Here is a 14,943-nt window from a genome sequence, read left to right as displayed (position 1 = left end):
AGTTAGTGGTTAACAAGCTAAAGGTAGTAGATAATACAGTCTAATTTGCTCTCCTATATTATTTTAATATTCTAAATGTAAAATGATTTATCCATGACTTAAAAATAATACTTAATTTATTGTATTCATGTGAATTATATTTAGAACCCTGATAGAAATATTTCAGACTTGGCCAAAAGAATGAATTATCTTTAATCACTTGTGAAGGTGGTGTTGTGGCATTTGAATTGAAGGACTAAATCGAAATCTAAACTGAATCCTGGTCAAGGAAATAATTCTGTTCTTTAGAATATCTGCAACAATTTTGAGCATATTCAGGATATATTTCTAAGAGACATGAAGGCACCTATTAACACTAGTGATTAGTGCATCTGTGGTAACAAACAATACATCTTTTATTTCACCCTCTCTTCTGCAGAAGTTTGAAGCCCAATGAAATCTAATGAGAAAGGCATAGTCTCTATTATGAACTATCAGTAAAAGTAGACATGGCCACTGCTTTTCCCACTTAAAACCATTAAGAGTAGCTCCAGCATTTAAAATGTATGGCAAGTCTTTACTCTTAAGATTGTATCCTAGTTTTATGAATTTTAATCACATTTATATTTACTTTATATAACTACAATATAAAACTAATTAACAGCATTAACTAGAACATATTTGGCCAACAGGTTTGCCTCCTGCCTTTGACAATAATATGCTATGTATTCAAATAGTCTGGATAATTTGCTTTGTATGAAAGTTTTACAAATGGCTGTTCAAGTTGCAATTTATACAGAAAGCATATATCATGAATTCTGGTTAAAAAAGAAAATGGTTGTGAAGCTAAAATATTGTCAATTATCTGACCTAAAGTTTAAGAAGTTGCTGTTTATTAAATTAATTGTATGAATGTTAAATTTACTATTGAAAATAAAAATGACTTTATTAGTCATTCATCAACTACTAACATTTGTTGAGCACTGTGTAGAGAATAACTACTAAAAATGGATACTCAGAATCTTTTGAGACTCTGATGTATTATAATGTCATGTAATGTTATATATTGTCGCCTAGTTATCTTTTGAAATATGCCATTACTTTAAAGAGGTTCCTGTATTTTCCAGTAATATGAAAAAATAGTCTGTAAGTCTGGGGTTTGAAATCCTGCAAAATGAAGAGAAAACAAAGGAAGAATTATCTCTGTAGATAAATCTGCCAACTGTATTCCATCATTATGCACTGCCTAGCCTTTCTCCCTAGTCAGAATAAGAAAATTTACTAAAAGGATCTGAGGATTGTGTATTTTTCCCTTCATCTGCTTGGGCATTTTCAGGATGTGATTATTATTTCATTGCCATGTTTGCATCATGAGCTTTCCATTTCTCAGGATTAACAGGCTTGCCAGTAAATCATATGTTAAAACACAAGCATTCAGTCTTTGCCATTAATTTGGTAACTGAATGCAGTTTATCCTCCTGTTTAAATTTGGTAATGTCTCTCTTAATTCAGACAGATTAATTCTGACATTTCTGACATCCAGTAGAGCAGTTAGCGTATTTAATGAGTGCCCTATTAAACCAAGCATAGACTGTTTTATTACAAGAACTGCAAGGGCTTTCTATTTTGTTGAAACCCCCAGCTGTTTTCTAATCTCAAAATTGCAAATACAGAATCACAGGCAATAATTTTTCCATTTAAAATCTAGCTAAATGTTCAAACTCCGCTATAGCCATCCAGAAACATTTTGCTTAACATTGAAGAAAGAATGTGCATATATCTTACATTATCTGAAATGTAAATGCAATTTGATAATTTTACATTTGGTAGGAAGTTTGTGGTCTTCCTGGTTTATATTTAATTCACTTAAGTAGTTTGGCAAAAGAAATGTCTTCTGTTCCCTATTCTTTTTAAATTTCAATTAAGAATATAAGTAGCATAAAATACTCTGGGACACATACAGTTGATAAGTATCATCTTCTCTCAATAAGAAGCCATATATTGAATTAAGTTCTTTTTTTCTTTATTGTCTTTGGCATTGGAAACAAAAACAGAATTCTAGATTGAATAGTAATTTTAAATATAGCTATTGTATTCAGCAATGATAATAAAAAAGAATGCAAATTGTTTGAAAGAATAGAAACAATTGGAAAGGAAGCAGAAATGTTACAAATACTCATTCCTTCTGTAAAATCCAGATGAATTATTTGATACAGTTGCTGCAAGAAAGAACAAATAAAAGCAATGCTGTTGTTGCTGTCTGTTAACATGTACCTAATTGAATAGATATAGATGATGCCTTTTGAAAGAAAATGGCAGATCTTTTAAAAAGGGAAGAAATATTACCAGTGGAATGCAATAATTTATTTATTTATTATTTATTTGTCAAACAATTATAGGATGATAATTTGTACAGATAAAACATTAGATAAGTAATGATAAAAAGTAATGATAGAAGAAAATAACAGGGATGGTAGGCACAATGGTGCTCTTACTTAGGCATTTGCTGTATTTGCTGTGAGATAGATTTGGTCCAGTGCGGTCTATCCAGGAATCCTTCATTTGTGTTGCTGACAGCTTTCTCCATCAAAGGGTGAAGAAAGACACAATAGGATTAGTTATACGCGTATTGTTGACTTCATTTTGATCAATAGGGAAGACTTAGATGAGGAAGTAGGAGGAACATGTAGCTCTCAGGAAATGACCATATACAGTGATCCCTCGATTTTCGCGATCTCGATCTTCGCGAAACGCTATATCGCGATTTTTCCACCCGATGACGTCACTCTCTTCCTTCCTTTCTCATCTTTCTTTCTCTCTCTCTTTCTCTTGCTTCTTCCTCTCTCACACTCTCTTCCTCCCTCTCTCATCTCTTTCTTTCCTTCTCTCTCTCTATCTCTCCCCCTCTTGCTGGCGGGCGGTGGGCGGGCGAGCGGGGGCATCAGCGAGGAGCCGGGGTTTCCCCTTTGCGTGGGCGGCTGGGAAACCCCGATCTTCATCTGCTCGCTGCTGCTGCGCCGAGCAGATCAGCTGCTGGGCGGCCGAAGGAACCTTCCCTGGGTCTTCCCCCTCTTGCTGGCGGGCGGGCGAGCGGTGGGCATCAGCGAGGAGCCGGGGTTTCCCCTTTGCGTGGGCGGCCGGGAAGACCCAGGGAAGGTTCCTTCGGCCGCCCAGCAGCTGATCTGCTCGGTAGCGCAGCAGCAGCGAGGAGCCGAATCGGGATTTCCCCTTTGCGTGCGGGGAAATCCCGATTCGGCTCCTCGCTGCTGCTGCAGTACCGAGCAGATCAGCTGCTGGGCGGCCGAAGGAACCTTCCCTGGGTCTTCCTGGCCACGCAAAGGGGAAACCCCGGCTCCTCGCTGATGCCCGCCGCTCGCCCGCCCGCCAGCAAGAGGGGGAAGACCCAGGGAAGGTTCCTTCGGCCGCCCAGCAGCTGATCTGCTCGGTAGCGCAGCAGCAGCGAGGAGCCGAATCGGGTTTCCCCTTTGCGTGGGCGGCGGGGAACGCAAACTCCACCATCTACGCATGCGCGGCCATAGAAAAAAGGGCGCGCATGCACAGATGGTGTTTTTACTTCCGCAACCATACATCCCGAAAAATCGATTATCGCGAGGGGTCTTGGAACGGAACCCTCGCGATAATAGAGGGATCACTGTAATGCCGGAATTAATGATTTTAAGAGAATTCAGAACTGAATGAGATCAAGTGCCTCATTTTTTTCTACAAAAAAGATATGTCATTTAAGCCATTTCTGTTCATGCAGTCTAAGGTATCTGTCTTTATTATATTCTTATCACACATTCATATTCAATCTGTAATCAACTACTGTGATTTTTTTCAAATGTACTACAATGATCCCTCGAGTTTCGCGATCCTGATCTTCGCGAAACGCTATATCGCGATTTTTCCACCCGATGACATCACTCTCTTCCTTTCTCATCTTTCTTTCTCTCTCTCTTTCTCTATCTTGCTTCTTCCTCTCTCACACTCTCTTCCTCCCTCTCTCATCTCTTTCTTTCCTTCTCTCTCTTTCTCTATCTCTCCCCCTCTTGCTGGCGGGCGGCGGGCGGCGGGCGGGCGAGCGGGGGCATCAGTGAGGAGCCGGGGTTTCCCCTTTGCGTGGGCGGCTGGGAAACCCCGATCTTCGTCTGCTCGCTGCTGCTGCGCCGAGCAGATCAGCTGCTGGGCGGCCGAAGGAACCTTCCCTGGGTCTTCCCCCTCTTGCTGGCAGGAGGGTGAGCGGCGGGCATCAGCGAGGAGCTGGGGTTTCCCCTTTGCATGGGCGGCCGGGAAGACCCAGGGAAGGTTCCTTCGGCCGCCCAGCAGCTGATCTGCTCGGTAGCGCAGCAGCAGCGAGGAGCCGAATCGGGGTTTCCCCTTTGCGTGGGCGGCGGGGAACGCAAACTCCACCATCTACGCATGCGCGGCCATAGTAAAAAGGGCGCGCATGCACAGATGGTGTTTTTACTTCCGCAACCATACATCCCGAAAAATCGATTATCGCGAGGGGTCTTGGAACGGAACCCTCGCGATAATAGAGGGATCACTGTAATGCCGGAATTAATGATTTTAAGAGAATTCAGAACTGAATGAGATCAAGTGCCTCATTTTTTTCTACAAAAAAGATATGTCATTTAAGGATATATCAATTAAATCAGGATCCCATGATAGGAGAGGCTAATGGACAAAGAAGCTGGATATGGATAGGGGAACTGGAGAAGGTAATCAAGAAGATACAGTTCTAATTAGAAAAGTAGAAAGAAAAGAAAGAAGACAATATGACAAAAAATGTTAATAGTTTTAATTAAAACTAAACCTATTAAAAAGGTTAATAAAGATCTGAAAAGCAGGTAGTGATAATGATGATGGGAGAAAGGCACATAACAGTTATCCATGATAATAAAGCTGGAATAAAGAAAGCAAAAGCTCAGAAACACCTGAGTTTCAGCAAAGGATACTAAGGTTATTGAAAAAGGCTTCTTTAGTTCAAAAGAAAAGGAAAAGAACCAATGTACAAATAGCTTGGTAAACATGGCAAAATGTTAACATTTAAAAAAAAAATCTTACATTTCTTTTTTGATCCATTCTTCTCCAACAAAAGAGATTTATAATATAATGATACATCCCAATATTCATTCTTGATTTTTAAGAAGTTTGGGGAAAAAAACCTCAAACACCTTTGAAAACATTCCCATGAATTATCAGTAAGGTGTGGTCACTTTAAACAGGACAGTTGTATGGACAGCATTCTTCTTCTAGAATAAGAATGCTACATACCAGGCTTGAAAATTCTTTCAGTTATGATGACAAAACCCTCAATTTGTAATTCCATGGAGGAATTTTGGTGAGTTTAAATTATGAGAAATTTGCAGGCCACCTTAATTATGAAAGGCATAGGGATAAATTTGGTTATTGTTTTAAAGAGAACCGAAATTCCATTCTGCAATAAATAACCAAAAGACAGAACTGTTTTGGAATATCATCTCATTATACTGTTTTCCCCATAATAAGACATCCCCTGATAATAAGCCCAATTGGGCTTTTGAGTATATGCCAATAAGGCCAAGTTCTTATTTCAGTGATCAAAAAAATATAAGAGGGTCTTATCTTCAGGGAAATGTGGGTACATGAATAATGATGTATCTTGGTTAACTGAGCTATTCATTATATTATATACAACAAATACACATCTCAGTCAACAAATGTGTATCACGAGTTTGTGATTCTTAATTGGAGAGCTATCTTGTAACGATTTAACACAGCTTTTCAGTTAAGAATCTTAAGCTTGATCAGTGTTCACAATATTTCCTTTGTACAATATAATTCTTCAAGCAGAGTTGTACAAAACATGTGATTCTGCTTGAGTGATTATTATATTATTGTGTTATAGGGAAACTCCAGTGGTAGCAAATGTCAAGAATATGTAACAAAAAGTGCTGAAATATTTGTTAAGAGTAAAATGAGTACTGAAAGCTTCTTAAGCTTGCCTTTAGACCAAACAGAACTGTAATAATTGGAGCACAAGAATATGCAAAATGATTAAATGAACAATCTCTCTTGGAATAGTGGTCAGTAGAAAATTGAAAATTTAACTGAAGAGTCATGGAAGAAGAACCAATTAACCAAGAACCTGGGGGTGAAGTAAGTAAAAGAAAACATTGGAATTAAGGTCTTAGATGGCAATAAAATACAGTATCTTAAGGTTATAGAATATAAATGCACATCCAGTGGAAGAAATTAAGATTCCTTAGTTAATATAGATATATTATGTTTCATTACTACGGCCTTCTATTTTAATAATACGGTGTTGTCCTGTGTTTTTAACAATGAAAAGATTCTCTTGTATGTGACATGATATGAGTCTTTATTAATTAGCCCTTGGGCCATATCAAAGTGCAAAGTTCCAGAAACAACTTATTACTAATGTTCGATAAAAGTAGTTTAAAATGGAATGTGATGAAATACAGTTTAAAATGAAATTGAATAAAATACAATATTTTAAGGTATAGATAAAATATAATAAAATTATATTTTGGTGTCATCCCTGCAATCTACCCCAATCAATGTCACATATGCAGATCTCAACCAAAGCATTTTGTTTAAATACTGTGCTGTGTTAAATGATATTTTCAGGTTCTGGCCACACAAAAGGTAAATTGTTTTTATATGGCGATCCCAATGGTTCATTCATTTGGTATATAGACCAAGGTACCTGTCTCACACCCCTTTATACAGTCAAATAGGGTGTGAGCCAGATCTTCTACCTCTCTCACTTTGAAAATGCAGAAAAGCTCATTGTACGGTATAGAATGGAATTTCCCATATCTGACCATTGTGTCAAGCTGTTTGAATATTGCTTGCGTAAATATCTCCCTAAGCTGTTTTGGCAGTAACTTCAAATAGCTGTCTATTTGAAAAGTATGTGTGTATTTGCTTAATCATTTCAAGTTACCCACCTTACTAAGTATAGCTATATCATTTTGTGCTTCTTTATTACATCCTTAATTCGTTGTTCTGCAGTTACAGGATGACCTCAGCTTCTTACAAAATTTGTTAGTTTAGTGATCCAAGAGATTGTAATTTTATTTGCTCTAGTACAGGGGTAGGCAAAGTTGGCTCTTATATGACACGTGGACCTCAACTCCCAGAATTCCTGAACTAGCATCATTGCCTCATGAATTCTGGGAGTTGAAGTCCACAAGTCATAGAAGAGCCAACTTTGTCTATCCCTGCTCTAGTAGACATAACTTGGGGGATTTATCAGTCTCCACTTCATTGACTTTGCACCAGTGGTTATATGGATAGTACATGAATTGTATAAATTCCCAATTCAGCTCTAACTGAACTAGATGTTCAGATGTTCTTGTATCTACACCCAAACTACAACTCAAATGCTGGGACTGTGTTTGTTCTAGGACTGTGGTTGAGTATAGACACCAAACCTGTGCTCCATACAAGAGCATGGGGTAACCTTAGCTTTATAAACTTTAATTAATGGGGCTAGGGACCCTGGGTAACTATGGTTTTTTAGTTTCAAACAGTAAATTCAAACAGGCTTTTGCTCTAAAAGTACTTAATTGATGAGGGCAATCCAGTCTTGGAAAAAGTTACCCCTAAATATACCACGGTGTTAACCTGTTCAATTGGTTCACCATCTAATTGCCACCTGTGTCTCTGATGGTGTTTTCCAAACACCATTATTTTTTATTTAGATTGACTAATGATTAGGCAGTTATCCTGGCAATAATAACTGAATTTCTTTAATAGCTACAAAATCCTACTTGTGAATGTGATAATAATTTTTAAAAAATCTCTTGCAAAAAGAATATTATTTACAGCATAGATTTTATCCATTTTCTTTAGAATCTGCTATGTGACACTACTTATTGAATCCCTGGTGAAAATGCAATGGCTTTGCCTAAAAACTTTTTTTCTACTCTTTCATGCCACGCCATTTGACATTATTAAAATTTACTCTCATTCCAGCAGTCTTGTATTTCTCTGCATTACTTTAATTTATCAGGTTTTGGTTAAGTAACAGTTTTTATAGTACTAGGCAATTGTGTTTACCTTAACAGCAGAGAAAATTATATTTCATTTGGTAACGATGCAAAATGTTGTCTCACATGGATTTACATATATTAAAGTGAAATTATGCTGGGCAGGCAGAAATTGTAATTATATGCATTAAGGGCTATGTTGTATTCAATGGAGAATTACATCCTAATATACATGGATCAGATATGTTTTGTAAATCAAAATTATAATTTATAAGCTGGAAGACGGAGAGGTAATTTGAGTTTTTTCCCCTCTAGCTCACTACTAAATATTTTGTAGGTTTGCCTTTTTTCCCCCTCCTCCATTTCTGCTTCCTATGCTTTCCCCAATTTCTGCAGTTTCTCCCCTCTGGTGCGCCCTACCTTTCCCTTCTATTTCTGCCATGGAGAGATACTGCCCCCTGCACATGCAAGGCAGGGACCCAAAGACCAGCTGGCTGGCAGGAGGAGCGTGCCATGCCTGGTGGGGCTGGGGTGATGGCTGGTGTGCCCGCAGCATCTATGCATGCCATAGGTTTGCCGTCACGGCTATAGACACTTCTTTTTTCACAAGAATGAAGAATCCTTCCAATGAATGGGATATGGTTGTACTTACTAAATGAGGACAGTGTTAGAATCTGATGTTTGGCTTTTGCTGTCTCTGTAGATAAAGCACATAATATTCCAGGTAGTTAGGATGTTGGGTTGATGATTAGCAAGCCCACATCTGAGACCTAAGTGCTGTTGTTGGCAGGGTGAGTTTAAAACATGGCTATGCCAGTTAGCATGGAGCTCTAAAGGAGAAGCGATTAGTGCAGTGATAAAGAAGGCACAACGACTACTCTGCTCAAAATCTGCTTTCAGTGTACATACAAAAAATAACAAACATAATATAATCACGGCACCAATAGTAGAAGGTAATAGGAAACATGAGAAGAATAAAAGTTATGCAGTTATATTTACATGGGTAAATATCCTTAGACCAGGGTTTCTCAACCTTGGCAGTTTGAAGATGGGTGGCTGGGGAATTCTGGGAGTTGAAGTCCACCCATCTTCAAACCGCCAAGGTTGAGAAACTCTGCCTTAGACATAAGACAGGATTAGGTGTATAGCAGAGTGAAATTCTGTGGAATCTGACATTGGCAGTTTTTTTAAGAATAATGTCTTCTCTCTATGGTGTTGTGGTTAGCTCTGCCCCAGCTCCTGCCCCAAGGACTGTGGATGTGGGGGAGACATCCACATGCTGCGGGCCTGTTTTGCCCCCGGTGGAATCTGCTGATGAAGGCTCCTCTGACCAAGAAGACATGAGTGACAGGGAGGAGGAGAGTGTGGCGGACAGCTCAGAAGGAGATCAATTATCTAGCTCCTCCTTGGATTCAGAACAAGAGTTATTGATACAGCCAGGCATGCGGAGAGCGATGCATAGGCAGCAACAACTGAGAGATTATTATCAAAGAAAATGAGGCCACCTGTGGTTGGGTGGGGCTGTGGTAATTAGTGAGGCTGCTATAAATAGCAGCCTGTGGGTTTGGCCATTGTGGAGGATTATCTGATCGTTGTGTTTCGTGCCTGCTTTGCTGACTTTGTGTGCTGACTTTTCCCCGCTTTGAAACTAAACCAGAGCAAAGTGTGTTTCACTTTGTGAAAGAAGAAGGACTGTGAATTGCCTCACAGCTGCAAGCTAATTATCACAGAACTGATAAGGGACTTGTACAAATTACCAGTTTGTTTGGAGACGAGTGCTCTTTGCTATACAAAAAGAGGGCTTAGTTTAAGTGAATTTTCATTATAAAGAACATTGTTTTGAATTTTCAAACGTGTGTGTGTCTGAAATTTGTACCTGTGAATTTTCGGGAGGATTCTACCAGAGAGCCCGACAGAACATATGGTAGAAGCAATCATACAGCATTTTCTCCATATGATACTAAATGGCTTTGTAAGCTTTTGGTGCTGTTGTCTTCCAGAATAAGGCATTTCACATAATAAACTGCAAAGTGGGAACTATTTATAGCAAGCTTTTTCAGACTGTGCCTCACTGTTACGTGCTTTTGTTCCTATTGTCAACGTTCATGGAGTTGGAGCTGAGTTTGGAGTTTGGGAGCATCTTCAGGGCTGCCAGTTTCAGTGAGATAGTAGCCAGCTATCAACCCTGCAAATCCTAACCTCCCACACTTCATCTGCCATATGGGAGAAGTCCATAACTTTAGCATAAAGTACCATTTAGCAATGTATGAGTCCTGTAATAGCAGATGGCCTATCCTCACTAAACGCCTACCAGGTGGGAAGCTGTGATAAAGGAGAAGTAAAGTATACAGGATGACCTGGTTTGGCCATAGTGAAGTTTATGCTAAAGTTAATTGTAATATAATACAATTATTATGAGTATTGATTAGTCAGTTCACCATATCAAAACTTGAGGACTACCAATAAAAATAAAATGAAATGAGATAAGGTAAGATATAGCGAAATAAGATAAAATAAACTACAGTGAGATAAAATCTAATTATGCTAGCTCCAACACTTTCCCTATATAATTAATTTAAAGGGTACTTACTGCTGAAAGTAGTGTGTGAGGGAATTTTTGCAGCAGCTGGCAAGTAGTTATCCAAAGTCATCATTTGGGTAATATAATGTATAATTTCAAATATTTTTAGCCATCTCACCTATTTTCTGTTTACTCCTACAGCTGTAATACTCCACTTTTTCAGAATAGCGAACACACCAAATAAAAACAAGGTTATTGTAAGGTAGAAAAGATAATGTCAATATAGGTGAGTCTCCAGTTTTCAAAAGCTCATGAAAATGACGACAAAGTCAAAACTATTGATTGTGCTTCAGAATAAGTAAATAGGCAATAGGAAATGTACATAGTTAGTACCGTTATACAGACTTGCCGCTTTTTATTCTTTATTTTTTATTTTTATTCTTTGTGCCTTCTAAATGTGTATGTTTGTATTGTTTGTTGTATATCTATATGTAAATAAAATTTAATAAAAAATAAGTAAATTAGAGTAGACAATATTCCATATTTATTTTATTTATTTTATTTGACTTCTATGCCACCCAATCCCGAAGGAGTCATAAGGCAAAATGGATATTACAAGCATTTCCCTTGATTTCTCTTTTCATAGAAACATAGAAGATTGAGGGCAGAAAAAGACCTCACGGTCCATCTAGTCTGCCCTTATACTATTACCTGTATTTTATCTTGGGATGGATATATGTTTATCCCAGGCATGTTTAAATTCCGTTACTATGGATTTACCAACCACGTCTGCTGGAAGTTTATTCCAAGCATCTACTACTCTTTCAGCTTTTTCCCCTGAAAAATTAATGTCTTATTCATTATTAATTAAAAATTAATTAATGTTGTTAGTGGCAAGTATTCTGAGCAGAGATTGGTTACAAGCAGTGTGCCACAAGGGTCTGTTCTGGGTTCTATTCTTTTTAATATGTTTGTGAGTGACATAGAGGAAGGTTTGGTAGGGAAGGTTTTCTATTTGCCAATGACTCTAAAGTGTGCAATAGGGTTGATATTCCTGGAGGCGTCCGTAATATGGCAAATGATTTAGCTTTACTAGATAAATGGTCAAAACAATGGAAACTGCAGTTTAATGTTTCTAAACGTAAAATAATGCACTTGGGGAAAAGGAATCCTCAATCTGAGTATCGTATTGGCAGTTCTGTGTTAGCAAAAACTTCAGAAGAGAAGGATTTAGGGGCAGTGATTTCTGTCAGTCTCAAAATGGGTGAACAGTGCGGTCAGGCGGTAGGAAAAGCAAGTAGAATGGTTGGCTGCACCAACATATAACAAGCAGGAAGAGGGAGATTGTGATCCCACTATATAGAGCGCTGGTGAGACCACATTTGGAATACTGTGTTCAGTTCTGGAGACCTCACCTACAAAAAGATATTGACAAAATTGAACGGGTCCAAAGACGGGCTACAAGAATGGTGGAAGGTCTTAAGCATAAAACTTATCAGGAAAGACTTAATGAACTCAATCTGTATAGTCTGGAGGACTATAGGAAAAGGGGGGGACATGATAGAAACATTTAAATATGTTAAAGGGTTAAATAAAGTTCAGGAGGGAAGTGTTTTTATTAGGAAAGTGAACACAATAACAAGGGGACACAATCTGAGGTTAGTTGGGGGAAAGATCAAAAGCAACGTGAGAAAATATTATTTTACTGAAAGAGTAGTAGATGCTTGGAACAAACTTCCAGCAGAGGTGGTTGGTAAATCCACAGTAATTGATTTTAAACATGCCTGGGATAGACATATATCCATCCTAAGATAAAATACAGGAAATAGTATAAGGGCAGACTAGATGGACCATGAGGTCTTTTTCTGCTTTCAATCTTCTATGTTTCTATGTTTCTTTAGTACCTTTATATAAAGGTAAAGGTTTCCCTTGTCCAAAATTTTTACTTGCCTTTTCCTTTTAAGCTGACATAAAGAGATGCTACATACATTTCTTGGTTTTAAACTAATTATGAGGGTTTCTGTGATGGACTAGATACCTTCAATGTCAACAGACAGTGCTGTAGTAGTAAACATGGCCTGCAGTGATTTCTGACCAAAAAAGTCTCTCTGTGTAAAAGAGAGACTAAGAATTGCCCAGATGTGTCATGGACTGTTGACCCTCATGAGGAGACTCTTGTGTTTTTGGCAAGGAGCTAAGAGAGAAATAACATCCTGCATATAGAAGCACAACCTTTTAAAGGACATTAAGTCCTCGGAGAGGGGCGGCATAGAAATCCAATAAATACATAAATAAATTAAGTTCCACCAAACCCTTACTTTCTTAATCACTGTTGGATACATCAATTTACAGTTGAAAACAGGTCTTTGAAAATTGTGAAATAAAGGAAGCAACTCAATCAGCCTTTCTTCCAAATGATAGAAACTAAAGCAAAGAGGAAAATATTTTTAAAAGACTTTGAAACAATCAAAGACTTTGAAACAACAGAAAGAGCTTAATAAGATTTTCACCAAGAAATTTATAAACAGATAGGGGTCTGTACAAATTTGAAAGATTAATATTTTAGCAAAAGTACTTTTGTTGTTGTTTGGAATTAAGTGAATAAATGGGCCAGACATTCCTGGGTATGTTGGTTGGTTGTCATCAGAAGGAAAAGAGAGTTGGTGGAATTTAGAAAATAAAATAATAAGTGTTACATGAAATTGACTGTGTCATTAAAACTACAGGAATATACTTTGGACAAAGCTTTAAGGGAATAGAAAATGCAGAGGGGGAAAAAAAGGAGAAGCCGGTCTTTATATTTATCTTCATAATTGATTTATTTTTTGGATTATAAATAAAAGAACGGTGACTACCAGAAAAGCCGCAAGACTTGATGTGGGATAAATGTGATGTGTTCTGCACACCTAGGTTATGGGAACTCCAGTACTGGGCTAGGACCTGCGAAGATCTAAGCTCTTTTTTCTCCGACTTACCACTATAATAATCATCTGCCTAAGAATTGGTGGGGGGGAGGGGGGGGAGAGACTTCTGTCTAAGAATGGGAGGGGCTGGAGGAAAAGAAGCTTGAATTTTCATGGTCTCAGCTATTTTTCTCCAGCCCTGGGCTGCAATTTCCCTTCTGAATACTGAGGGGACTTGCCTGACCTCCTTGGGTAGGCAGTGTTTCGCAATAGCAGTCACTGAGTGAGGTGGTCATGTAGACTTCTCATTTAATGAGCACAAAATACTGGGCTCAATTTTTGTTGTAAGTCGATAAATACCTGTGTTTTACAGATAGAAAAGCTACCTGACAGTTGGATACAGCTGAATATATTGTTAATGCCTAAAAAGGTCAAAACTTGACTTCAGTAAAGAATTGCTGCCGGAGATCATTATTGAATAGTGATTCTGCATTATTTACAATGATTTTAGCTGAGGGGATGAAAATGGAATTTGGATGATTTTTAAAAACCTGTTCATCTCTCTTGAAATGGCAGTCCAAGATGGAAAATTGAATATTGAAAAGTGCTGGTGCCAGTATCTTAAATGTATAACATTTTTTTTGCCTCTGTTAGGTGAGGCATTTAATTGAAATACTTTGTGGCAATAGAATTCACATTAACTGATAGTTCTTATTACAGAAGAGAAGCAAGTCAGAAGATTACAAACTTTTGTTCTTTGCCAAGAGAGGGTGCTGTACACATTCTGAAGTTTTCATAGTTACAAAATTAAGATTATCTGATACAGTATATCTAAATTATTTAGAGAATAACTAAACCTTAATTAGATGGTTTGATTTTATAATCATTTATGAAACAAACCAGTTATAGTGGCTTGGTAATACTGATATATACATATATATATATATTTGTTTTTATATCATATATTTTAGGAACTCAGTGCATCTTACATAACCCTTTCATCCCCTACTTTGTCCATGACACTAATTCTGTGAAGGAAATTTAACTGAAAGTAATTGGGGGTGATCCAAGTGGTGTGGGACTTAATTAGAATCTGTGTCTCTTTCATTCTGATTCAAAACATTAATCACTACACCATAGTTACTTTTATATGACATGGCAGTATAAATAACTATTGGGAAATTTACCATATTCTTGAGCATTTTAAATCTTCATGGTGAGCTTTCAGATAGAAATGAAGAAAAAAAATCTTAGCGTTGAATGCTCTAATTTTCAGTTTGCATTCAGGACTATCTAGAGCAGTGGTCCCCAACCTTTTTTCCACCAGGGACCAGTTTCAGCAAGACAATTTTTCTATGGCCCGGTGGGGGCAGAAAGGGGTATGGTTTGGGGCGGGATTAAGCATGGGGGTGTAGCTTATCGTTCCATTGCCTCTCTTTCCTCCCCCCCTTTTTAATTTTGCAGGGGAGCTGAGGTGACAGAGGGAGGAAGGGTAGGAGGGGGCGGTTTCCTTTCTCTTTCCCCTCCTGTTCACTCGGGA

The 14,943-nt window shown here is 38.0% G+C and overlaps 1 protein-coding gene across 3 annotated transcripts in view; it reads left to right on the top strand.

The window, feature by feature from the left end:
* TMCC1 (transmembrane and coiled-coil domain family 1) overlaps positions 1 to 14,943 on the top strand; it is an 87,664-nt gene that overhangs the window by 19,673 nt on the left and 53,048 nt on the right. The window contains exon 2 of one of the 3 annotated variants that reach the window (XM_070738315.1): positions 6,046 to 6,120. The exons of the other annotated variants lie outside the window; for them this stretch is intronic. Within the exon in view, the coding sequence (XP_070594416.1) occupies positions 6,082 to 6,120 (39 nt within the window). The 5' untranslated portion in view covers positions 6,046 to 6,081. The remainder of the gene's footprint in view (positions 1 to 6,045; positions 6,121 to 14,943) is intronic. 3 annotated transcript variants of the gene reach the window in all.

Source organism: Erythrolamprus reginae, chromosome 2, assembly GCF_031021105.1.
Source record: "Erythrolamprus reginae isolate rEryReg1 chromosome 2, rEryReg1.hap1, whole genome shotgun sequence".
Classification (NCBI taxonomy): Eukaryota; Metazoa; Chordata; class Lepidosauria; order Squamata; family Dipsadidae; genus Erythrolamprus; species Erythrolamprus reginae.
This window is presented reverse-complemented; position numbering and strand designations above follow the sequence as displayed.